The sequence below is a fragment of the Centropristis striata genome, chromosome 21 (genome assembly GCF_030273125.1).
Source record: "Centropristis striata isolate RG_2023a ecotype Rhode Island chromosome 21, C.striata_1.0, whole genome shotgun sequence".
In the NCBI taxonomy this organism is placed as follows: domain Eukaryota; kingdom Metazoa; phylum Chordata; class Actinopteri; order Perciformes; family Serranidae; genus Centropristis; species Centropristis striata.
The window spans coordinates 19,465,041-19,492,282 of record NC_081537.1 but is presented as its reverse complement, the minus strand read 5'-3'; the positions used below and the strand labels follow the sequence as shown (position 1 = coordinate 19,492,282).

Below are 27,242 nucleotides of genomic sequence, written 5' to 3'. Positions count from 1 at the left end.
TGTTTGCACTTACAAACAAACAATCATAAAGAAATAACAGTACTAGAAACAGTTAAAATGTGCAGGAAATATTTTTTTAAAACCCCAAAGGGCTTATAAGTGACCCTCCCTCATAAAACCTATAATTTACTCTACTTTATTTAAATGACATAGCTACATGAAAATAAAAAATACAATCAAAACACTGATACAATGGTGATTGGAACATCTGAAGGAATTTTTTGAGCTTGGTCTTAAATGTATTTAAAGAGGAACATGATTTTTTTTATATATCATTCCATAGCACCGCATCTTGATAGCCAAATGAAAATTTAGCTATAAAGGTCCTACAGAAAGAAATATGCAAGTCACTTTTTCGTGTAAGACGTGCATGGTTACTGGCTCATATCCACTTACTGCTCATTCAAAATCAGGCGTTTAGTATCACAGCAGCACACCAACGTCGCCATTTCAAGGTGTGTGCGTGTGACTAATATACCAGAAGAAAAAAAGAGTCTGTCACCTTCTATGAAACAATGTCAGACTCTGTTTGTGTTCAGTTAACCTTAGCAGCTGTGGCTGACTGCTAATTGAATTGCTCCGTATCACACAAACACCAACACATGACTCAATCAGCTCGGTGGGGGCGTTTCTCGGGAACAGCGCCGGGTAATCTGCTGTTTCCTTTTTTCATGTGCAGAATGAAAAGACTGCAAGACTGAAAAGTCAATGACATCAGTGCACAGAGGCTAATTGCAGATAATAGGGTGCTAGCAGCATGAACTGATAGCGCTAAGAGAGGGAGAAAGAGAGAGGGAGAATGTGTTGCAGTAAGAGGGGTCTATATTGGCGATGTGAATCGACAGTGAAGCATTCTGGGGCTTCGTGTTACAGGCCTTATAAGGGCCAGGGCCCCTGTGTCTATGCTCACCTCGGCTATTCTTAGGCTGTCTGTCCCTCGCCCTCAGCAACTCTGCAGGCAAGAAACTCTTCTCTTGTAATATTTGGTTTAAAGTTAACTTTTTAGTTTGCAATTTGTAAAATTTTAAGTTTTTCGAAGGGGTAAGGGATCAAGGAGGTTTTTTTGTTTACTGTTCTGCAGCGGCTGCACTCTTTCTGTGTGTATCTATGTGTATCTGCATGCATGAATCTATGCCTGTGTGTGTTTGTGTCACAGAGGTTCCACAGCACCTGACCAACCAACTCACCCACCCACCCACCCACCCACCACGACAACCCCCAGGGTGTTTGTCCTGAGAGCTGGGAGCAGACAGGGAGAGTGAAGGCAGGGCTGACTGGAGGAAAGCGACCGCCGAAGCCGACCGGGACAAAAGGATAGCAGGGGAGGACGGAGAAGACGCCGGGCAGGAGGAGAAGACATACAGCCAGCAGGAGTTGTTAGCAGGAGGAGTGTTGACGTTTAACCGAAGATGAGTTCGTACACAGTGACTCTGAATGGCCCCGCTCCATGGGGCTTCAGACTACAGGGAGGAAAGGACTTCAACATGCCACTCACCATCTCCAGGGTAAGGACACACTCACCTGCACAGTGACCAAAGCAACTTAAAAATAAAGAATTTGAGATTATATCACATAAAAAAGCCCACAATAATGCACAAGCGATGTTAAATTATGATGACAAAATTAATGTCCTAAAACACGAGTAAACCAACAAACACAATTCACAATAATGTAAACACAGAACTTTAAAAAACATTTTTTGACCCTTTTGTCACATCTTCCTGCTTGAATATCTGCATCTTATTGGTGATTTGCAGGTGAAAAAAAGTGTAGTTGTCTCACTAAAAAGCCAAAATATGTTGAAAAGTGAAGCAGGTTTATTACAGGGTCTCCTTCACTGCCCCTTTAAACAATTAAATGCACTCTAGATGTCTTTAAATTTTAATTTCTCATTTTTTTTAACCCTGCTTTGACCTTTTTCACCTGTTTTGACGCTGCATGTTCAAACCTGGTCAAGCTTGTGTCGATGCATGTGCGTACTGTATATGCATGTGTGCAGGTGTGATCTGTGTGTGAGCCGTGGCTGAGCAGCTGGTTATGTAATGTTGCTGTACGTGATGATGACAGGGGGAGGCACAGATGTAATGTCCAGAGAGATTTCCAGAATAGAGCAGCAGTGGAAGGACTGGAATAGTTTTAGTGGAAAAGAGGCGCTGCTGCATTAGTGGCTTTTACTGCTGTGCGTTTTCTTTAGTGTTGCTTTTGACAATAAAACCAAATAAAACAGTTTAATATTTACTTTGATTATATTGATTGAAAGCTCAAATGTCAAGTCATCCATATTTCAGGTCATAGTCTGCTTGATTTATCATGAATAAAGTTGATCTGAACAGTCAAATCATCAATTCAGGATGATAGATTTGACAGATATTTATTTTCAAATCTCTCACAATTTATGTCATTCCAAAGTTATTTTGGCAGACAAACATAATCAACTACAGCACGGCAAAAGACTTGTTTTTTTCTTGCAAATGACAGCAGACAAACAAGATCATTTCTGAAAGAAGCTCAGACGAGAACATACAGACGATAATTATAGGAATTTAAGAAAAGAGCTGGGGGAAATGAATGTGTCACTCTACAAATTAATTAGCTTTCACCTCTACAGCAGAGACTGGCTGTCCCCGTCTCTGGCAGGGCTGGTGGTGTATTTACAGCGTTTCCTTTAAATAGCACTGGAGGAGAGGTGGATGGATGGAGTGGGGTTGGGAATGGGGCAGGAAAGAAGCGAGGAAGCGGCTTGTGTTACCTTAACTAAGCTTTATTTCTCGCTTATAGTTCAATTTGAACATGTCCTTGTCTCTCCTGAGAGGACGGCGTCAGTGTGAAAGAATGCATGGATGGATGGAGGATTTGAGAGATTCAGGAGAGGAGAGGAGGTGATGCTTAGTGGAGCCAACAGTGTTGACCTTAACTCTCATTCTTTAGTCCTGATTGATGCTCAACCTGCTTTTTATTGATTCCCATCGGTTGGTTCATTGTCTTCTGATCCCTCAGTCCAACGTGACATTGTGTCGTTGGATTTGAATTCATCCTGTGGTCAGGTTTGACAGGTTAACATAAAACATGGCAGCTTGACACGACAACTAGGGGTGCCATTACAGTTTGACGTAACACAGACGCGGTTTGGGTTTCGGCCTACTTTTGCCAAGAACTAAGAAAGGAAAGAGGAATGAATACAGTGGATTCCTGACATCTTGTTAGCCAAGATGAAGCGCCGCAGCCCAGTTATTTTGAGACCGTCCTCTCCCCAAAAAATGAGCCCATATGTTTGTACAGCAGCTTAGTACGACTCAAATTAATGTTTATTGTCAGGCGGCACCCTCTAGTGGCTGTAGTTATAATGACGGTAGCAGAGGCTGAGTGTAAAGAACAACAAAGTCCACTTATGGTGAATCAAACAAACACAGGAATTTAACCCAGAATACCGGTGTTTGTGTCCTCAGCGAAACAAAGTCAACATTGTTTTTTAGAGTGACATATGTAATTTAACTTCTATGCATATATACTTACTTGAATTGGCATAACAAGTGTTATAACTGTGCAGTGCAGTTCCTCTCTTCCTATCCCATGCCTGGCTGTTCCCACCAAAGTTAATTGTTCTGATGTAGTTAACTACAGTTTTTCCTCAAATCCATAAAATTTATTTGGCCCAAGCCCCTAAGTGACACCAAGTAGAACTTATCTTATTTTACAGAAATTACATCGTCTTATTTGATCAATATTTTGTTCCATTTTAGGAGCATATTGTTATTACTTTTTGGGATAATATCATGAATTGCAATTATTTTGTCCAGGATAATAGTGACATCATATTTTCTAGTACATACACATCAGGCAGTAGTTATTTTACACCAGACAATGTTTTCTAAAGCCTAACCAACTGAAACTGTTTGCCAACATTAACCACATATTTAAAGCTGACTTTTCTCTATGAGGACATATTGAACTCCTGCTACCAGGGATGCTAATTTAGGAAACAAATTACCTATTAGTTACGACTTGTTAGTTATTTTGTATTACAAGTATTAGTGTGGTTATCATAGTCAAAATCATAGGGAGAAAAAGGCTGAAGTCGTGATACCAGCTCTCCGGACACGATCAATAGATGGAAGAAGCATGCATGTGGTGCAAGAAGAAAAATATCCAAACCAAAGCACAAACCACAACACATTTTAGATATTAAAAATGCAACAAAAAAAAAAAGAAAGAAAGAAAGAAAAAAACCTTCATTGATCAATATCCAAGCCAGTGTTTCTCTTTCATTAAAAACCAATTTTCATGGATCGCAGCACCTCATGTCCACTTCCTGTTTGCTATATTTGAAGTGTGTGACGCACATGAAAACATGCATGACATTGAGCCTGCATGTGTGTTTGATTACACTGAAGCAGCTGTGCAGAGATAATTTTTCACCTTCCTTTTCTGCCGACTACTACTTAATTGCAAGTGTTTTTTCCACACATTCACACACAAACAAACACCTTCACACTTCTATGAGCACTAAGCATAATGACAGTAATTCAAAGGAATAAAAAGCAGACAAAAATGCAGAAATGTTGATAGGAATAACAAGGGCGAGAGTGAATAAGAAGAAGCAGAACCAAGGACATTTTATCATGTGAAGTGGTAAAATAATGCAGACATATTGTGGTTTGTAGAGAAAAGGACTTCATGTAAATAGAAAAAAGATTCAAGGAAGTCTCATATGAATGTCAGTAGCAGGTGTGTGTGTGTGTGTGTGTTTGGGGCATGTGGGGGGGCTCAGTAGGGTCAATCACAGTGAAGCCGCAGGCATCAACAGCGTTGCTTATTTTTAACTCTTTAACGAGTTGACTGTAAGTCTAAACCCGATACTGTACGCCTCAGGCCTTCGGGGCTCACTGAAAACTCCTCTTTTTGTGCTTTAAGCGCTAAAGTCCGGCTTTGTAGCAGAGCCTGGAGCATGAAGGTTCAGCTGAAGGTCAACGTGGCATATTTTCGTCAAAATAAAAGCATTTTTCTGAAAAAGTTAACCTGCCCTAAACAGAGTGTATGAACTGTTTCTATATTCCTGTTCTGCACACTTCATGGCTTTGTTACTAGAAACAGAGCTGCTGCTGCCTTTCTTTTTATTTATTTCATTGTCAGACCAATTTACAGCTCTGGAGGCTGATTGGAGTCTAAGATAAAAAATATGGTTCCACTCTGTTGATAAACCCTAATGCAGCCTTTTATCTGCAGAGCTGGTGGATTAGTTTGTTTTGCTTCTTTCCTCTCTACATGTTTAATCCTTATTTGTTGAGCAGCTTCACAAACAGCATCATGTGCTACATCACAGGGAAAATAAACAAATTATTTTACATTTTTAGTTTCTTATTTTACATTCACCCTGGTGCATTAATCCAGCATTCATAAATTAAATATCACTCCAACCTGTGATATGTCTACATGTTGGCGTGACTGCATACCGTTTCCAGTTTTTGTTTCCTGAGGAATGTGTGTCGCTGGTCCGAGGGTGACCTGCTCTCTTGACCTCTCCATAGATAACTCCGGGCAGCAAGGCAGTGGGCGGCAGCCTGGCTCAGGGCGACATCATCTCAGCTATCGATGGGGTCAGCACCGACGGGATGACGCACCTGGAGGCCCAGAACAAGATTAAGTCTGCCGCCAACAAACTGGCTCTCACCATGCAGAAGTAAACAACCTGCACACCTTTTTCCCCAAAACATCTTTTAGTAGATGATGGCAGAAGCCGATCTGGATAATAACAATAATAATAAATAATAAACTTGATCTATAGAGCACTTTTTATACAATGTAGCTCAAATTTAAAAACACACAATTAAAATAATAAAACATTTTTTTTAAATTAAGAGCATTAATTGTAAGAAAAATTGTAGCTTTTGAGAGAATATTTGGTAATTTTGGATCATAGTAAATAAATTAAAAAAAGACTGCACTGACCTTTTTGTGTAGAATAATGTGCATTTATATAATAATAATAATAATAATGATCATAATATGATAATAATAATATAATATAATATATTTTTCATTCATGATTTCAATATTTATTATTATTATTATTACTATTATTTTACATTATTATCAAATATTTTTGTGTATAATAATGTGCATTTATATAATAGTAATGATAATAATAATACATATAATACATATAATAAAATATCCTTTTTAATTTTTGATTTATTACTATTATAATTTTTATTATTATTATACATTTATATAAAATATTATAGATTTATGGTTCTTTCTTTTAATTTTTTGCATTTTCCTGAGGCCCATCAGGAGTCCACTTTAAAAATCACTGTTTAAAATAATTTTTTTGTCCTTTGCTCTTCAGATCAAGACGTGCTGCAGCATTTCCCACAGGCGTTCAAAGAATGGATTCCCCCATGCCAGTCATCCCCCACCAGAAGGTACAAACACACCCACAGCAATCATGAACAAATGGACAAATCAATGCAATCTATGCAACCCATGCAAGTCTATATGTCTATATGTCTGCATACTTGTACATGTTTGTGTGTATCTATGTTTTACGTGTTTTGCATTCTTGTCCTTGTTTGTGAGAATATCCTCTTCACATTTCTTTACCGGGGGCCATTAGGAGACGGTGTCCTGCTGCCCTCTAGTGTCAGATATTCACAGTGCAGGTGCAGGGAGGCCTGTGCAGAGGTCAGACCTCAGCAAACCAAAAATAAAGACACAATAAGAAAGCTTTTACTTACAGTTTGCTTAAATCTTTGTTCCCATTTATCTATCTTGACCTCTTCTCATCTTTTTAAGGAGTTAGTTAAGAGGAGGTCAGGCCTAAATAGTTTAAAGATGTATTTGAATGTCCTATGAAATCTTCCAGGATGACAAGTCCTCCAAAGGGATTCCCTCCACACCACCTGCAGTTTCTCCTCCAGGCCAGCGGGGGCAGTACAATTCCCCAGTTGGCCTTTACTCTCCCGAAACTCTCAGAGAAATGATGCTGATGCAGGGCAAGTTAGGACAGGGGTCGGCAGCTTCCTGCAGCGTTTCATCACTCGGGTAGGTTGCAATGGAGGTAAATTGGCTCCAGTTATGTCATACTAAGAGAAGAAGATTTAACTCCTAACCTAACAACAGCACTGCTTGTCACTCTGGAGGAATGTAGCAAAAGCACAGCACACCGCCCCCGTCTGACCTCACATTAACAGGACCGTGATGAGAAAAGATACTCAGAACTTTCCATTGCCATCCCAGCAGTCGCCCCTCTCGCACGTGGCACTATTTCGGGTGCGTACACACACAAACATGGCTGGCAGGCCTCCAGGTAACAGAGTCGCAGCAGATCAGACTACAGCGATGAAACCAGGCAGATGATGTTGCACAAAATCTTTTTAAAGATCCCGTTTTGCTGTTTCAGCTCCCTGATTTCCCTTTTTGAGGCTTTTTATCTTCAAGCGAATGTGTCTCCGTCTCTCACGCTGGGTTTAAAATCCTGTTTTGTCTGGAAATAAAACACAGAGTTGCTTGTGAAGCTCTTTTTTAATCACTGGAGAGGTTACAGGAAGAATCATCCTCTATCTTTGTTTATTTATTTTAATATTCTATGGCTGCATTAAGAATGATTTGCTAGTTGCCAGAGCCTTTTGTTTTGTTCCAACTAACTGTTTATAACCCAAAAACATTAAATTTACTAGCATAGAATACTGAAACTTGCAATTACATTACATTGCATTAGGATTTATTATAATTATACAGTTTTTGCATAAAAGATTTATTTAACAATCATCAATGAATTGATTTTAAAAGAATATATATATTTTGATAAACTAATTGATTAATCAGTGTATTGTTTCAGCTCTGTAATATGGTCTTTTTTTTGCAGGCTAAGATGCATTTTGGATAAAAATAATAAATAATTTTTAGGGTGCTAAAATTATTTTTGGAACATGCACATAAGCAAATTGTTAAAAAAAAAACAGGTTAAAAAAATGGTATACTTTAGTGTATTAAAATCATATTTAAATTATACTTGTTATTACACATATATTTTCACGTTTTGTACTTAATTTTAAGTATATTTAACATGCACTTTTTAAAAGTATACTTTAGAATAAATATCATTAAGTTTAACTTCGATTACCTAAAATTAAATATACTAGCTCTGCAAATATTAGTAGTTATAAGTAATTATTAAAAAACGAATTGGTATCCTAAAAAAAAACGTACTTTGAATTATTTTGTGGTGCACAATAAGTATATTTAAGTTTACTTCAATTTAACTTAATTTAAGGGATTATTTAGGTATACTTATAAAAAGTGTATTTTATAATAAGTTAATTTAAAGCTGTAGTTCAGAGTACTTTAAAAAGTTTACTAAATTGCAATTACTAATAGTAATTATGTAGTTATATATTAAGCATTATTATTTGAAAGTAATTTGCAGTAAACTATTAGAAAGATTTATTAAAGTTTACTTTAATTCCGCCTAAATATATAAGTTTACTTGAAGTGATAATTCAGTGTACTTGTATTATTACACTGTTAGTATACTTTTTGAAGTGTGCTTCAATTTCAAGATATGCCAGATTTGTATGGTGCTCTTTATCTATTTAGAAATTATGAGAATACAAATTTTGAGGGTCACTGTAGTCATAGTTTTTTTGTTGTGGGGTAATATTTAACTTTTTGTGAACAAATCTACTAAAAAAACGCCAAAAATGCTCATGGCTTTGACCAAAGCTGTAATATCTTCAGTTTGTAAAAAGTCTCCTGTGGTTTTTAGTGAAAGTTACTCAAACAAGTTAAAGTTGTGTATTTGTTGTGGGACTATTTTTAGCCGCGGGTTAAGACACATTCGGTGCTCCAGAGAGTATTTACAGCAGCCGAACAGAGTACGTGAGGTCGACTCAAAATAAACTACAGTGTCCCTGATCACGGTAATGAAGGAACATGTTATTCAGTCCAGCAAAGGAGGAATAAAATATATCAGGCCTTCATAACTCAGACAGTACTTAGTTAGTTGGAGGATTCTTTTTCTATATAATAATATAATAATAATATAATATATTCTATATTATAGAATATCACCAGATTACAAAGGTTTAATATCCTATCTTTTGTAATTTGCACCATTTTAAATTTGCATTTTCTATTAGAGAAACATTGTCAAAAACTGGTAAAATCTTGGTTATTTTTGATAATAATAATAACAATAACAATAATGAAAATAACACATTTGATTTTTGTAGTGCTTTTAAAAGGTACTCAAAGTCGCTTAACATAACAAATTTGAGACACACACAAGCACAAAATGCAGAAAGAGTTCAGTTTTGGCGGCGGGAGTCAGGTCTTGTAAGCTAAAATTTTTGGAGCAGGGCCGACTCATTAGTGCCGTGTACTGTGTGTACCGTGGAGGGAACTCTCCTCAGTAGGATGGCATGAGTTCGGGTGAAGTCTCGGTCATGAAATACGTGGATGTTAATTAAGGACGCATGTGCTTTGCCCCTGACATATCACATCCACGTATCAGTCTTCACTAATGTGTTTCCCCTCCGGAGACGAGCTGCTTTACAGTAAAGGCCAACGGTAAGTCAGGTGTCCGGGAACGTGCTCCGGGCAGTCTGCAGGGACGGTGACAGCAGTATCATGCCAGCGACCCCACCTCACCGAGCACATAGAGACTCCTCAATCCACGTGCACACACACGCACAGGAGAGAGCAGCTGGTCAGGGAATGTTCCGCTCCGGTTACACGCCATCATCCTGAATCCCCCCTGCTGCCAAACCTGAGATAGCTTCCCCCTCTCTGTAGGGAGACGTCCCACGTGTGAGGGGCCGTCGAACACGTTCCACTTCACCTACTGTACCCTGAACACCACCGTGTACTGTACGGACAGATCCGCCATCTGAATCATGTGCTGTACTCTGAGCTAGAGAGTGGAATAGTGAGAGTAAGAGCCGACAAGTTTGAGGTCAACTGTGGTCTTAAAGCGGTTTGAAACTGGTTATAAACATATATTTAATACAATGATATTGTGCAGTCTGGGTCAGTGTTTAAATGAGAATAAAAGACAAAAGGAGTACTCTAAACATGAGTTTACCCGAGAAAAGTAACAGGTGAAACATTTAACCTGACAGCCATTGAGTAAAAATCAAACAATTTTAAATGTATCAATCTGAAAAAGGTCTTTACAAATCTAACAAAACATCTAGTCTAAAATATTAAAGATAAGCAAGTAAGATTCAGATTCCAAATTAAGATTTCCTTTAGAGTTGCAGCAGCGAAGTGGATAGCAAAAATTAAAAAAAAATTGTAAACAGCAGTAGGCTTTAAAATAGAAATATAAGATAGGTATTAGCAAATAAACAAGTAAAAATATAATAAAATAAAATATAATAATAATATAATAAAGTATTAACAATTTACAATGTAAACAGGTAGAAATATAAAAAGTATTCACAATTAAAACAAAAATAAAATAAAAACTAGAGATAAAGATAACGATTGCTGTTGTTACCTAATAGATATTGTGTTTCGACATTAATGTGGCGCTCCTGTCTGCCTAATAAATCATGCAGGATTTACTTTCTTGCTCAAGATATCAAACTCCGTGTTGTCTTGCATTGTGATCAAAAGAAATGCATTGTTTAATAAAAATCTAAAAAAAAACACGAGATACTGCAAAAATGGAATTACGGCGTGAAAATGTACAAAGCAAGCCAGAGATTTTTGGTCATTTGTCAGCAATCATAAAATGAGTTTAAAGTCAAACTATGTAGGAATTGTCTTTTACTGTTTGTTCAATATTGGCTCCTCCCATCCAGTTTAACCAAAACTGAAAGAAAATCCCAGATTCACCATTTGGCATTTTTTCCAGCACTGTGTCTGTTGATTTTGACACCCAGAAACGCTACAAACACAGCAAAAACATAAAGACACTGCCACACTTCATCAATTATAAGTAAAAATACTTCTTTATAGAGCTGCAAAGTGAAAGTCAAAGTGTTTTTTTTCTTATATGTTCAGGATGTTGTCCCTCAAAGTCATTGCTGCTGCTCTTCATGTCCATTAATAGACTCCTGCATAATAAAGCTGTTTTAAAAATAAATAAATATTATTACACTAGCTTAGTTTTATTGGGTGACACGTGAACACAAATAATTTTCTTCAGCTTTACATCTATATATATTCTTTATCATTAACAAGGAATACTTTTCTAAAAGAGTATGCGTTTTTTTTAGGTTTTTTTTTTAGGAAAATCTTGCATAGTATTCCTTTAATAGTAATTTAGGGTTTATAAGAGTACAGTTGACTTCATGGAGGCTTTTTCTAACAGCACAGACCAGAAAAAATCTGTTAAAACTAATAAAACTTTCTTGAGTATATGGCCATCTATATCTATAAAACTTTTAAACATATGACTGGATCTGTGTGACAGAGCTCTCAGCAAAAAGAGTGAAATATTCAGATCTGTCCGCATGTAACGACTGCAGTCCAGACATCAGTCGATGGGCTGGTATGTGTTGTGTTTGTGTAGGTGTGTGTATTTGTGGCTGTGCGGTGCTAAATGTGTCTCTGTGTCATGTGATGGAGAGGCGTCTGCTCTTGTCAGTCACTCCTGGTGATGCAGGGGAAGCTGGGAAATATCCCAGTGATGACAAACGGCTGCTATTCTGACCTGTCCGTGGGATTACAGCATAGAGCTGCTGCTGGATAGTTTCCTACAAACACACACCGTGCCATTGTTGTCACTAAAATACCCTCTGGTGATCCATTACGTTCTTTCCTTCTCTCTCCCTCTGTCTTTCCATCCCCCTGTGGTGTGTTCCAGGTTATCGCAAACACAGCTGCAAAGTCAGTATTCCTCCGTATTGAATGTGCATGATGTCAGTAGAGAGGATTTACTTTTAGAGATCTGGTGTGAAGTTGCATTCATGTGCGTGAAGCTGAATTAAAGCTCAACGTTTTAATGTGACTGTAACAGCATATTGAGTGTGCTGATTGTTTGTTTCTTCCAGTGGTGGAAAACAACTAAGAACATTTACTCAACTACTCTATTAAAGTACAATTTTGAGGTCTAGATATATAACTTTATACACTACCTTCACTACATTTTTGAGGCAAATATTTAACTTTTTACACATTTAGCTGCCAGCTTTAGTTACTTTTCAGGAAAAAAAACATGATTAATTTAAAGGGATTAGACTTTTTTTTTAAAAACCTCATACCAGAATATTATTATATTATATAATAAGTTAAAATAAGCCATATATTTACATAAATGCATCAATTATAATATTTTAAAAATATATTTAGACTATAATAAACAATCTGAGTGCTGCCTAACGAGTAGTTTTGATACTTTTAAGTACATTTTGATGCTGATACTTTTGTACGTTTTGAATGCACAGTGTGATATTAGTACTTTTATTTAATAAGTAAGGGGTCTGAATACTTCTTCCACCACTGGTTTCTTCAGGGAACATGTTATTAATAACAGCATCCAGTTCCCTGAAGTGGAAAGTATAAAAGTAGATCTACTCAAAAACTGAACTTCAACACACTTTGAAGTTACTTTACTTGAGTTAGACTTTCTACTTTTGCTTTCACTGCTGCTTCCTTCCCACTTTACTTATTTTACAGCTGTAGTAATTTACAGATAAATAATTTAGCGAAACGTTCATGAAGAGTTTGTAAATAATGCAATGTCCAGCTCAGCTAAATGATACTTTAACTTACTTCGACATATTTTAAAAACAAAACAAAATGAGAACTTAATTTAAAAAAAAAAGTTTCAAATGTATTGTTGAACATATTCTCTACTAAGATATCTATAGGTGCAATGGTATGCCAGAAAAAAACATAGTATGCATAGTATGCTAAATGTAGTAGTATCTCCTGCTGCATCTGGTCACGTTTTGCAGTGAGCCACAATCCTCTGAGCAGCAAAAACCACAGGGTCAGAATTCAAGGCGTCATGTTATGATGAAGTAGTATGTCTAAATGTAAGGGCAGCTGCAGTACGTACTAAAAGTAAATGATTTGTAATGCAGCATGTGTTTTCACCTCTGCTGGTCCTCTGTAGCTTTACTATAGAAATGCATTCTATAAATGCACGTGCTTTGGTGTTTTTGTGCCCGTTATACATCTGTGTTTGGCTGCAGTGTCGGTGAATCATCATCTGCAGTGTGTGCAATCCTCCTTGTCAGTTGAAATATGCAGATAATGATCAGTTTGGTTGTGCTACAAAAGCATGTTTGGGTTGTTTTTGGACGTGGGCCTGTTCCATAAGGCAAATTTACCACTTAAACCAGGCTTATTTCGGTTAGTCTGACTCATTTTCAGATGATTTACATAAAGCAAATTCAACATAAGTTCTCTAAGCAGCTGAGCTTGACTTTAAGCAGAATTTGCAAATAAGCCTGGCTTATTTAGTAAACTAGCTGTAGAACAGGGCTCTGGTGTGTCAGCTTTGTTTTCTTTTTTTTTTCAGAGTCAAAATTTGTATTTTGTCATTAGTGACACACGGTGGTTGTTTATCTGCAAGTTGTGATGAATGTTTCTGTCCCAGTTCCTCACTGCACACTGTATGTAGTAAGTAATATCCTGATTCAGATTAAACTCATTTTAGGTTGTACAAGACAAGACTGCAATTTTGCAATTTATGATACTCCTAATTAAACTTAAAGCCACCATGTGAGAATTTTTCATATGTGAAAGCATAACTTTTCCATTTTCCATAACTTACATTTTGGTTTGTAGAAATATAAGAAAATCCACATGGAAGCTGCTGCAGACCATTCAAGTTAAAATCTTTCCATCCACTAGGGTGTGCAAAGAAACAGAAAGCAAAATGATTTTGTAAATTAGTTTTACTGGATGTAATTCACTATTCTCTTTATGGATTGCACTATGTGACAACAAATGCTTAAAATCAAGCAAATCAATGTGCTTTTGTGATTTTTATTTAGTAGGCAAGATTATTTCTGTTGCTTGTATTAGTTTTTTTAACCCCCTTTAACCCAAGAATTCATTTTATGGATGTACTTTTTTTTCTTCTTCCATTTAAACCATTTTAAAGAAGCCTCTTATGAAGAATATAATATACTCTTTACACTGAGCCCAAGCCCTTCCAAATCATGTGTATTATACTTTAAAATTATTTACAGGTGCATCTCAATAAATTAGAATATTATGGAGAAGTCAATTTCCAGTAGTTCAAGTCAAATAGCCCCAACCAAGTATGAGTGGACATACTTTTCAGAGGCCAACATTTCCATATTAAACATACTTTTTAAAATTGTTTTTTTTTTAATATTAAAACATTTTTGAGACACTGAATTTTAGGTCTTTATTAAATGTAAGCCATAATCATTATAATTAAAAGAAATTAATTAAATTAAGACATGAAATATTTCATTCTGTGTGTAATGGATCTATATCATGTTTTATTTCCATTTTTTGAAATTAATCACTGATATTCACATTTTTTGAGATGCATCTGTATTTAATTGAATATATATAGGCTACTAAACAAAATATAGTCTTGGTCAAAAAATTTACTTTCATAGCTCAAAAATTCAAAAAAAAGTTTTTTCTCTGTAAAATCTGCTTTCACCCTCTTCCAGCCTTGATAATCACCATGTGTGATCAGGGAGGAAGTGGGTAAATACTGAAATCATCATATGACTCCTATTTTATCCCTGATTGGTGGAATTGGTGGTGTTACAACTCTTCCCCCTACACAAAGTATCTATTTTCCCACAAAATAATGTTGCAGTGATACAGTTCAGAGGCAGCTGGGATATGTAGTTTTGGTCTACATTCAGTCAGGAAACTTAAAAGGCTTAAATGTTGATGTAGCATGGAACTGGGACACAGCTACAGTAAAGAGTGGTGTGTGCTTGGTTTGTGTACTTCAGTGTACATACATGAGGTCTATTCTGAAGTTAATAAAGTGGTAAACAGCCCCACCTGTCTGTCGGCTCTATAACTACACGCCTTTCCTCTCAAATTCCCTCCTCCTCTTCCTCCTCCTCCTCCTCCTCCTCTGTCTGTTAACCTCTCATGTTCACCTCTGCACCTGAAACCTCCCCCTCCTCCTCCTCCTCACTGACCTCTGACCCCCCCAGTGTGGAGTACACTCCCAGCTTCAACCCCATTGCCCTGAAAGACTCTGCCCTGTCCACCCACAAGCCCATCGAGGTGAGGGGCCCGGGTGGAAAGGCCACCATCGTTCACGCCCAGTACAACACACCAATCAGCATGTACTCACAGGACGCCATCATGGACGCCATCGCAGGGCAGTCGCAGGCCAAGGGACACGACAGGTGAGCTCACACTGATCCCCTCTCCACTCACACACTGCACTTCTTACCATCCAACGCCTTGAGAATTTAAAGGATCAGTTCATCCAAATTACAAAAAAACATTCTTTCTCACTTGCTGCTAGTTGTATCCAGTCATGCAGAAAGTTGCAATGAAAGTAAAAGGAGTTTTATTTTTTCGTTACAAATTAAAAAAACAGAAATGGTGTCCTGAAGAATCTATAAAACAGGCATTTATATTTAAAACTACTTTCAATCAAAGATATAATCTCTATAAAATTCCTATTAAAATTCCTAATTCCTATAAAAATCCTTTATAGTATGTTTTCAGGGTGTTTTGGGCCTTTAATAGACTCAGGCAAAGTAACAAATGCATAGATAATAATAATAATAACAATTAAAAAGATAAAATGATAAAAAAAAAAAATATTATTTGCAAACAAACAAATAATACATTTAGGTCTCTATGGGCCTTTTCTCAGATAGATAGAATAAAAAGCACAATGGAAAAATATCCATAACCTGCAAACTGCACTTCAAACTGCCCCACGCCTTGAGAATTTAAAGGATCAGTTCATACAAATCACACAAAAAACAGAATCTATAAAACAGACAATTTTATTGAAAACCTCTTTCATTCAAAGATATAGTCCATATGAAAATGTTTACTCCTTTATAGAGCCGCAAAGTGGAAGTCAAAGTGTTTTTTTTTTTTCTTATGTGTTTGGGGTATTTTTATTTGCGTTTCCCTCAAAAAAATGAATGCTGGTCCTCATGTAAAGTATGTTCCCTTAATAGACTCAGGCATAATAGCAAATAAATAAATAAATATTATTACACTAGCCTAGGTTTGTTTTATGGCACATAAACACAAGTTTCTTAAGCTTTAACCTTACATAATGTTTGATGACATGTAGTCCTAAAACGCTTTAATCACATTTTAATTATGGTGTGCTGCTGCGTTTGTGACATTCAAATAACTTCCATTCACTATAGGCCTTTTCTCAGATAAAATAAATGGAAAAATATCCATAACCTATTCCTGGCGCATATAATTGAACTTTTTATGTTTTTTCTCTCACAGCAGTGAAGCATACAGCTTAGAGCAAATCGATTAGAGCTTTTTGACTGCACATCATGAACAGAGAGACTTAAATATGTTGCACTTCAAAAGTTTCTAGGCAAAAAAACAACAGCAGTTAACAGAATATGGAAACCCTTGTGTCTAGTTCCCAAGATTTTTGCCATTCAGTATTTATAAATGACAGAAGTAACATTAAGATTTCCTTTATTATTCCCACAGTGAGAGGTATTAGAAAAAAGACAAGTAAAAAAATAAATAAACTATTAACAATTTACAATACAAACAAGTAGAAATATAAAAAGTATTAACAATTGAAACATAAATAAAATAAAAACGTTAGGAACATGATATACAATGTAGACAGAATGGTAATTGTCTTTTGTTAAAAATTAAGTGTAAATAATTCAAACTGATGGCCGTCACGTGAACTTGTACTATTCATAAATAATTTGTTTCTTCAATCAGTGAAAGAAAAGCTGGATATTTGTAGCAGAAAGTGAAAATGTTTTTCTCGTCTGGTTGAATCAGCCCTTTAAGACACTTTATCTGAAGCAGCTTTTGGAGCCTTTAAGCCCGTAGATGCTGCTGCAGCTCGGACGTCTACTCTACTGTATGCCCGGGCTTTTCCATGTTGTCTGTGTCACGTACTCCTCCGTGCTTTTCACCCACTTTCCTCTGCTCATTCCATCCACAACCAAAAAAAACCCCCAAAAATCCCTCCACCTGTGCTGCCCTCCACCCATCCCTCCCCATCCTTCCCTCTTGGTTGTGACCTCAGTGAGGAGGCCGGCTCCCCCTTGGCGTAAGTACAGCAGCGCTCCTTTTCTCTACCGCCTCTCCTCCTCCTTTGTCTTATGATTGAACAGCTTGTGCATTGCTCCCCATGTCTCATGAACTAATCCTTGGAATATTACAATATTAACATTATAAGGAGTAAAATCCTGAAGATATTTATAACTTCTACAGCATTTCTTTTTGTCAATTTCAATGTGTTTTTTCTGTGTTTCTGAGGTACATGGTGGTTAAACTCACTAACCAAGAGGTCATTTTATGTGTTTCTGGAAGTACTTAGAGGTACTTTGTTCAAAGTGTGAGAGTGTAAGTTGTGTTCAGGGTTTTCTTTTTGAAGTCGGGATCATCACAGCCTGGATGGAGACTGGTGGGATTTCACAGCATGGGAATGTTCCGAGTATTTAATCTCAATTTTTTTAAACAACTACTGCTCGATCAGCATTGACTTTCACTTTCCTAACACTGAATTAAATGCTAAAAAAATACTGCTGAGTCATGTTGCTGTGGAAACTCACTCAGCGTCAGTGTGGAACTATAAAACAACACAAATACAGTATAATAGCAGTATGTATAAAAAGAATAACTGTGTGTAAAGCCAGATCTTGCAATCATTGATCTTAATGTATCAAATGCCCATCATACAAATCAGCAATAAATCAATGCAGGATGTCTCATTCTCAGCAGTAACAAACGATGAAGTGACTTTATGTGATTTGTCATCAGTTAACAAATCCTATGCTAAATTAACTAGATTCAGGTTACATAAAAGTTTATTTCAGACTGACACACATGTCCCTGAATGCAGCACAGTACCTTTATAGAAATATTAAACTTTATTTTTTTCTCCAGTCCACTCCATTCGTCTCTAATTTGTCAACTGACACCTGTCGTTAATTTGGTCACATATCAATTAAAAGAGTAACTATGAATTAAGATTTCCTTGATTGATGTATTCAATTTGAACTAATCACATGAAGTCATATTGATAATTTCATCATTTGTTTATGGTGAGCGACAGGAATTCATGACACATCCTGCATTACTTCACACATTGAATCATCATTAGTTAAGTTCTGCATTAGTTAAATAATAGTGAACTATATGATTTATATGATAGAATTTCAAACATAATAGGAAACAAAACAGCATTTTTAACTTTTCGCGAGTACTAGTCATGTAACATTAAAGCCATTATGTTTATTGAAGATCTCAGTCTTTCAGAGCCAGAAAGGTCACTGTGAACAGCAAAGCACCACGAGCCTGCCCTCTGATTGAAGGGTTGAGTTTGTCTCATTTCTACCAGCAAAAACTATCAGTATAACTTGAATAACGCTATATTCCCAATCATAATCCATTTTGCCTTTTTTCCACACCTTGGAGACAAAGTTTTCTCGATTCAGCATATAGAAATTAAACAATCATACTTCTATTTTATTGTTTGTAGAGCAAAAAATTATTGATTAACCCTTTAAACTCTGCCCTACAGGCCAAGAGGACTCAACTGTTTTCTATTTTATCTTAATCTTGGGGCAATCTGTAGTTTTAAGCCTTTAAACAAGCAATTAAGAATAAAGGCTAAAAACGTTATCAATTTTCACAAAATTTTACAAGCGAGAGAACAATTTTTCAGCCACTATATGCAGACTCTTGTTGAAATGTCAGTAAATACACTATTATAATTACTACTAGTTTATTACTAAAATAGTATTATAACAACTGATCATTTCCAATGAACTGCGGCAGGTAACTAACATTATTTGGACCCCATTAGAGGAACAACAAATTGTGTGTTTCAGGCCTTTTTTTTACTACTTCAACATTTTTTTAAAGTTAAAACTGACAGAAAAAGTAACAATTTTACATCCATTACTTGGCTCTAAATGTAAGCTATTCACTCAAATTAAAACACAAACAATAATGCAAAAAAACAAAAACACACACCAAAAAAACTGTCGTGATATCAACACATCAGGGGCGTTTGGTGCATTATGATCATTGATTGCATTTGTGGGCTTGAAGTTCTCCACCCACCACACACTCTGAGCTCTGACAGCCTTCTCTCCCTGCAGTGGAGCTCTGCCCATCAAGGACCCTGTGGTGGACTGTGCGTCTCCGGTTTACCAGGCAGTGATCAGGCCAGGAGAGCCAAACCAGAACATGTCTGAATGGGCTCGTCGTGCCGCCAACCTGCAGTCCAAAAGCTTCAGGATGCTGGCCCATATCACTGGCACTGAATATCGTCAGTACAATGCATACCTTACACTTTGATAATTCTCTCTACGTCTTGGTTTCCCCTTACCAAATTTCTCCTGTTTGTTTCCACCCATGCAGTGCAAGACCCAGATGAGGAAGCCCTGCAGAAGTCGAGGTAAGAGCAACAGGCAGAAAGTTACTGGCAAGAAAAAATCTAAGCCTGTAAGACCACAATGTGTCATTTTTACATTTAATATGTTAACCCTCCTGTTATGTTGCAGGTCAAAATGACCCATTTAAAAAAAATCATTAAAAAACATTGTTTAAAGTATTTTTCATAAAAAGAAAAAAAATTAAAATGTAAAATAAAATTTTAATAAAAATAAACAACAGGTAAAACCATTGTATTTCATATGTAGGTCTTCCAATGTACATGAAAAAAGTTTTAACAAGCATTTTTTTTATTATGAATTATCCTCAATGAACCATGATTTGTGAGAGGTAAAGAACACCATTGCACCAAATATTAATTGAAATGGTTCGTAATGGAGTTATTAATAAAATATAAACAATTTTTATTGGGATTTTTTAGTTTCTGACACTTTTGGATAATTAAGCGTGCCCCGGGTCAAATTGACCTACAAGCATTATTGCTGGTCCTGAGAAACGAACATAACAGGAGGGTTAAATATATTTTTATACCTGGACCCCATTTTCCCATGTTTTTGTGTCTAAGTGACCACAATTTTTTAAATTGGTTCAGTACTGAGCGAGAGCGCTGCAGCTGGCAGCCGTGAAATTGGCTGCAAAGTAATCCTCATATCAGTCATGAATCAGTTGATAATTTGCACCTACTTCTGGCTAACTGAGTGATAGAGTGACTGAGGGGTTTTGCTGGTCAGCACAGTAACTTCAGATAATAACATTACCTCTGCTGTATCTGCAGCAGGTCTTTCCTCTCTAAGAGCAGCATCTTTCTTCAGGAAAAAGTGCTTTAGTGTTTGATTTCTTCTCTTAAAACTGCAGGCCAGATGGTCTGAAAGCTGCAGTGTTTGGACTGTATCCATTTGTAGCACAACTAGCCAAAACTTAAGATAAGATAAACCTTTATCAGCAGCAAGTGGATAGCAAAGAACAATAATAACACTAAAAACTTCAGTCTGTATTCAACAAACGAAGGCTCTGCAGAGTGCTGCTTGACATTCTGTTGGCACAATTTGGAAATACGTAAACTTGAACCATTCTTTTTATGTATCACTTAGATTTTATTTTGATTTTAACAACAGCAAGAAATACAAACACACAGTCAAACAAGTATCTCTGCCTGACATCCAGAGTTGTCAAGTCAGGAAATACAAAGCATATTATCTTACAATTATGAAACACAAGTTGTTGTTTTTTTAAACCCCAAAGTAAAGGTAAAATGAGGAGGCAAATCCACCAACCACGTCCTTTATTCCTTCCAGTATGATGTCCATTTTGAACTATTCTTTTTATTGAAAATGTTAAATACACACAAAACTACACAACACAGTCTTCCCAGCACTCCCATCTTCAACTCTCACTCAGGTTTCCATCGTTGTCTTCCTGCAACAAGTCACCTCTCAAAAGATTTCATATTTCTCCATCCTTCCATAATGTTGTCACACACTTAAAATAATAATCTGAGCAAAACAAGCACTTTTATTAGACGTAGATTAATATTGCAGCTCATTTTGCATCTGCTTGCTGCAGCTCTCGCTCAATACTGGACCAATTATACAAATGATTGTCCTCATTAATCACTCGACCCAAGCACATAGGAAATTAAGGTCAAGGTATAAAAATAAATAATAAAAGAGCTTTAGAGGTGCTGGTAGTCAGATTTTAGACAGAGCTAGGTTAGCTGCAGCCCAGTCGCCAGGAAACAAATTTTTACGTTTCTGCAATGGGTTCATTTGAATTTTTCTCGGGTGAGGAAGCAATGTGATGTTATGTAGGTCCAACATTAGCCATGCAGGAGGGACAACCAATCCAAACCGGTGTTCATGTCTCATTATAGAAAGTTTTGTCCAGAAGTAATGTTTTTAAGCCTTATTTTACCGATTAAATGTGTTAAAAGCAGCGGCCACTTGTCACAATGAGAACAGGCTGCAGCAGTTTAGAAACATTTACATTCAGCATATTTGTGGGTCATTAATGTTAGTGGTGGGAAGTAACTGAGTACATTTACTCAAGTACTGTACTTAAGTACAATTTTAAGGTACTTCACTTAAGTATTTCTATTTTATGTAACATTATACTTCTACTCCACGGCATTTAGAGGCAAATATTGTACTTTTTACTATTTAGCTGACAGTTTTAGTTACTTTTCTGGTTGAGTTTTAACATGAAAAACATGATAAATTTAAAGTGATTAGACATTTTTTATTTAAATCTAACCACTTAACAGTTTATTAAGAAGTTAAAATGACCTTTACAAAAATAAGATGCTGCATCAATACAAATAATCTAATAATATATTTTATTTATATGTAGAAAACAGTCCGAGTGGGTCCATTCTGTCTAAAGAGTACTTTTACTTATGATACTTTCAGTACATTTTGATGCTGAAACTTTTGTACTTTTACTTAATTAAGTTTTGAATGCAGAACTTTTACTTGTAGTGGAGTAATGCAGTGTGGTATTAGTACTTTTACTTAAGTAAGGGACCTGAATACTTCTTCCACCACTGGTTAATGTTGAGATTCAATCTGTGGTTTGTAAAACATTTATTCTGGCGTCTGGGTTGGTCAGCTGTTTCCCTCTGTTACCAGACTTAAAGCTGAGCTAAGCTAAACCGATGATCCTTATTACTGTACATATAAATCATAAGAGTGTTATCAATCTTCTCATCCAGCTAAATGTTGAACTATGCCTTCTAAAATTGTGACTAAATGTGTAAATATGACCTGCCTTCCACGCCCTCAGAGAGAGGTTTGAGTCGGAGGTGAAAGGGCCCCGCTTCGCCAAGCTGAAGAACTGGCACCAAGGACTGTCCTCACAGATCCTCAACATCCAGAATTAAAGAGGAGAAGTAAAAGAGAAGAAGGACATGTAAAGGAAGACATGGACAAAAGCACAGGAGTTAACAGGAAGAAGGGATAAATTATGGAGGGGTAAAGAAAAAAGGAACAGGACGAGGAGAAAAAAAACTCCTCAGGAATGTGAGATAGTGTTGTAGCCTAGATTAGTATGTGAGATACTAACTGTTAGTGTGAGAATGCTATGTGTTAATAAGCTCAATATTACCTGTCAAATGTTTCTGTCCGCTGCTAAGACCTGATCTCGCATTTGGGTTTTTCTTTTTTTTCTTTCTTTCTTTCCTGTTTGTTTGGGTTCTGTCTCTTTTAAATGAAAAGGGGAAATTGTACAAAAAATAGGTATTCAAATGAAAATGCAGGACTGATTATTTTTGTTTTAGTACATGAACGGCGAACACGAACACGAACATAGCAATTGTAACACGAAGCATGCTTATGAGAAGGCACACGAGGACAAATGCACACATAGAGATTTACCTACATGCACAAATACAGTATGTAAAAAATGCACTCAAAAATGTACTTATATCAATGTGAATAAATGTTTTCTTAAAACCATACGGCTGAGTCAACTGTTGTAAACTCACAGATTAAAGGAATGTTTCACTCTCCGCTTTGGGACTCAAAAACTGGAGGCATGTTGCCGTGTCATTATTGATGAGGACATTCCTCAATCAGTGATAACCTTTCCTGTCACTTCTAGAGCTGTTAGTGTGACAGAGGGGGGAGTTTGACTTTGAAAAGACAACATCATCGACAAACAGCACCTAATAGGTTTTGACAGAATGATACAACATTTTATTTGCTGCTGGCGACAAAAACAATGATACAACTATGACAGCAGGGTTGAAGAGAGCTGAATATTACTGCTACTTGCTTTCTCAAAGTTTAGTTTTTATTTAATTAATATCTGACATACAAAAGAGACTGGACATTACTTCTGAGAGAGATGTGTTGCTATTCATAAATAGTTCATATTCTTTAGGTCAACAATTATAAGTTAGATTTGGATTCATTGAGATAAAGCAATCAGAGCTGTAGACGTGAGGCTTTATTTATTTAATTTATTTATTTTTATGGCAGATTTATACATAACATCAACATATTTAGCTATAAATATATATAGATGTATATTTATAATGTGTATATATATATATATGTGTGTGTATTTATAATGTGTGTATATATATATATACATTTTCGCATATTTGCATAACAATATACATATGAGAGGAAATGAAAGATAACATTTCACTTCCTAAATTAATACAAATGAATATAATATTAATTTAGGAATTTGTATTTTGGTGCATAACAACAAACATATGAGGGGGGGAAAAACAATAAAAAGCAAATAATTATATCTTTTTTTATTATTATATTTACTTTCATTACTAAGCTGTTTTTCGTCATTTTAGGTAATTAAGTTCTTTGTTGAATCATAATCAAAGTAGGTTTGCACATACAAGGAATTTGTGGGACAACAACAGAGAAAGGGGGCAAAGGGTAAGGCAACAGTTATAAAAACTAAAGAAACAACCAGAAACTATAGAAAATAATTTTTAAAATTTGAAAAAAATATTAAAATAAGCTATTTAAAATGAAAGAGCTGTGCAGTGTTGTGCAAAATATTAAGCAAGGCTTGTGCAAAGGCTTGTTCACAGTATGAAGTATAAAGAATAAGAGTTGTACAGATATGATAGTCTAAATGATATGTTAATGTATCACATTGTGAAAGACAGACAAAACTAGGACTGCAATCAGTACTGAACGGGCCCTCGCAGTACACGCCTGTCGGGGCATGCTGCCGTCGGGGTGTGTGCGTTACAGGGGCCAGTCTATACCGCCCCTATGAATTTCATTGCCTTAAGTGTTATAGTGTGGCCACGGTACCAAATATGAAATTAGACTGCCACCACAGTGCCACCTAGGGGCCGATCAATAAAACCTTAAAGGGTTATCCTCAGGAGGGCATTGACAATAATTGTACCAAGTTTTGTATAATAATGCACAAACTATCCCTTTAATCCTCATACAGTGTCTGAAGGAGGGCTCTTAACTGATATGTATAAGTTAGAAGAGGCAGGTAGCAATGGTGGAAAGTAACTATGTACATTTACTCAAGTACTGGACTTAAAGTACAATTTTGAGGTACTTTTATGTACATTTTATGTAACTTTATACTTCTACTCCACTACATTCTGAGGCACATATTGTACTTTTTACTCCTCTACATTTAGCTGACAGCTTTAATTACTTTTCAGGTCAAGATTTAAAATGAAAAACATGATACATTTAAAATTATTACCCATTTTTATAAATTAAACCACTTAAAAGTTTATTAGGTAGTTAAAATGAGCGGAGTGGAGTCATTTCACAGTGTGGTATTAGTACTTTTTACTGAAGTAAATGATCTGAATACTTTTTCCACCACTGTCCTTTTTACTTCTTTACTTTTTAATTTTTAATTTTATTTATTTATTTTTATTTTTTTATAATTTTTTTTTAATATTTTTTCTTAAATATTTTTTTTATTTTAATTTTATTTTTTTTATTTATTTTTTCATTTAATTTTTTCCCTGCACTTCTGCGCATGCGCGGCCCCGGTGCGCTACTGCGCATGTGCGGCCCTGGTGCGCTACTGCGCATGTGCGGCCCCGGTGCGCTACTGCGCATGTGCGGGCTTGGTGCGCTACTGCGCATGTGCGGGCCCGGTGCGCTACTGCGCATGTGCGGCCCTGGTGCGCTACTGCGCATGTGCGGCCCCGGTGTGCTACTGCGCATGTGCGGCTCCGGTGCGCTACTGCGCATGCGTGGCTTTCGCACATGCGCAGAAGCGAACCAAGGCCGCGCATGCGCAGAGGTGCACTAAGGCCGCGCATGCGCAGAAGCGAAGAAAAAATAATAATTAAAAAAAAATTTAAAATAATAAAATAAAAAAATACAAAATAATTGTAAAAAATTTAAAAAAAATTTAAAAAAAATAAATTATTATTATTTTTTTTTACAAAAAATTAAAAAATAAAATAAAAAACAATAAAAAAAGGGGTCACGTGATGACGGCCTAGGAGACGGTCGGTTTTGCGGGAGCTCCGCCAACACCCTTCATATATTTTGCATTCTCTCTTAAACCACGTTATCTTTTTATAATGCCAATGTAGTAGTATGACTCTCGAACAGTTCTGGGAAAAACACCACCAAACAATGCCACGGGGAAAGAGTAAATCGCGAAAGCCAACTGACAACACGGCTATGGAGCTAGCCCACCATAGCGGCGAGCATGATGAAGACGATGAGGAGGCAGGACTTGAACCCGGACTTGCTAAAGCGCTGGAGTTGATGACCAACAAACTAATGATGGCTATTAACGACAAACTCGAGCCCTTGGCTCAAACAGTCCTCTCTCATACTACCGAGCTAAAAAGAGCTAATGACCGCTTGGATGAAGCAGAGGCTCGGATGCTACAGCTTGAGACCGCTAACGAGCCGCCAGCTGATCGTATAGTAGCCTTGGAAAGAAAAGTCGACTCCCTCCACGACCATATAGACGATCTGGAAAACAGAGGGCGGCGGACAAATATCCGCATCCTCAACTTGCCTGAGAATATGGAGGGGAGAAATGCTTTGGACTTTTTTGGACACTGGCTACCGGATTTTCTCGGCATGGATGCTAAAGGGGGCCGAGTCAAGCTAGAACGGGCTCACCGCTCTCTAATGCCCAAGCCCGGGTCTGACCAGCGACCGCGTCCGGTCATCATCCGGTTCCACGCGTTCCCGGACAAGCAGAGAGTGATGGCAGCAGTGAGGCTGAAAGCGGCAGACGGGGATATTACTCTGGAGGGAAGGAAAATATCCTTCTACCACGACCTGTCCGCTGCAGTACTTCGCAAACGGAAGGAGTTTAATGAAGCCAAACAACGTCTCAGACAAATCGGCGCTGATTACTCCATGCTCTTCCCTGCAAAGCTACAAGTGTCACTGAATGGCACCAAGAAAACCTTCCTCTCCCCGGCGGAGCCTCTGACCTTCGTCAGGAATGACGGACCCTCCGACCATATGAGAGCTAAGTTTGGACACTCGGTCATGTATACTGGTGACTATACCTTGTTATGGTACATCCTACATTCGTGTGAACGATTACTCATTATCATAATATGTATTAAGGTGTCCCCCTTTGTTTAATTATACACCAGTACTCATTCACTGGAAGTCCAGCTGGTTTGAGAGTAGATGACGATTCACATTTAAAGGCTTATAAGCTGAAAACTTTTGTTTATCATAAAATTGGGTGCTGCTGTGAGCCCGGTCAACTGGGTTATGTCACTTGCTTTGTTTTTGTTTTTCTCCCTTTGTTTATATGGTGTGAGAAACACATTCGGCCCTAGTGGAGGTGCCTTACAAAACAGCAACCCCCTCGCAACCTGGGGAAGGACCCCCATTATCCATTTTTATTTTATTTTTTTTATAATTTTTTATTTTTGTTTTATTTTTGAACATGCACAATTTCTTATTGTTATGGTTCCTGTTCTGCTTCTTTGTTACTTGTAGTTCATGCTCAGTACTGGTCTCCCATATTCAGTGTATCATCTCGATATATTTCGATAAACTGCCTAAATTATGTTTGTTAATAGTGCGGTGCCACCTTATAAGTTAAAACTCTGTTCATGGAATATAAGGGGTTTAAGGGGTAATGTGAAGCGAAGAAAGGTTTACTCTTTGTTGAAGAGGGAGGGGGTCGATGTGGCTCTATTACAGGAGTCCCACTTAGAGGACAATGAGCATCTTAAACTTAAATACGGCTGG

At 36.9% G+C, this 27,242-nt stretch overlaps 1 protein-coding gene across 1 annotated transcript; it reads left to right on the top strand.

Annotated features, from left to right (window-relative positions):
• The first annotated feature begins 1,368 nt into the window (after nucleotides 1-1,368).
• On the top strand, nucleotides 1,369-22,997 carry ldb3b (LIM domain binding 3b). The gene is made up of 8 exons (XM_059324038.1): nucleotides 1,369-1,505; nucleotides 5,526-5,677; nucleotides 6,347-6,422; nucleotides 11,813-11,835; nucleotides 15,114-15,311; nucleotides 19,254-19,423; nucleotides 19,516-19,552; nucleotides 22,327-22,997. The coding sequence occupies exons 1-8, from the start codon at nucleotides 1,410-1,412 to the stop codon at nucleotides 22,421-22,423; spliced, it is 849 nt and encodes a 282-aa protein (XP_059180021.1). The 5' UTR covers nucleotides 1,369-1,409; the 3' UTR covers nucleotides 22,424-22,997.
• Nucleotides 22,998-27,242: the final 4,245 nt, after the last annotated feature.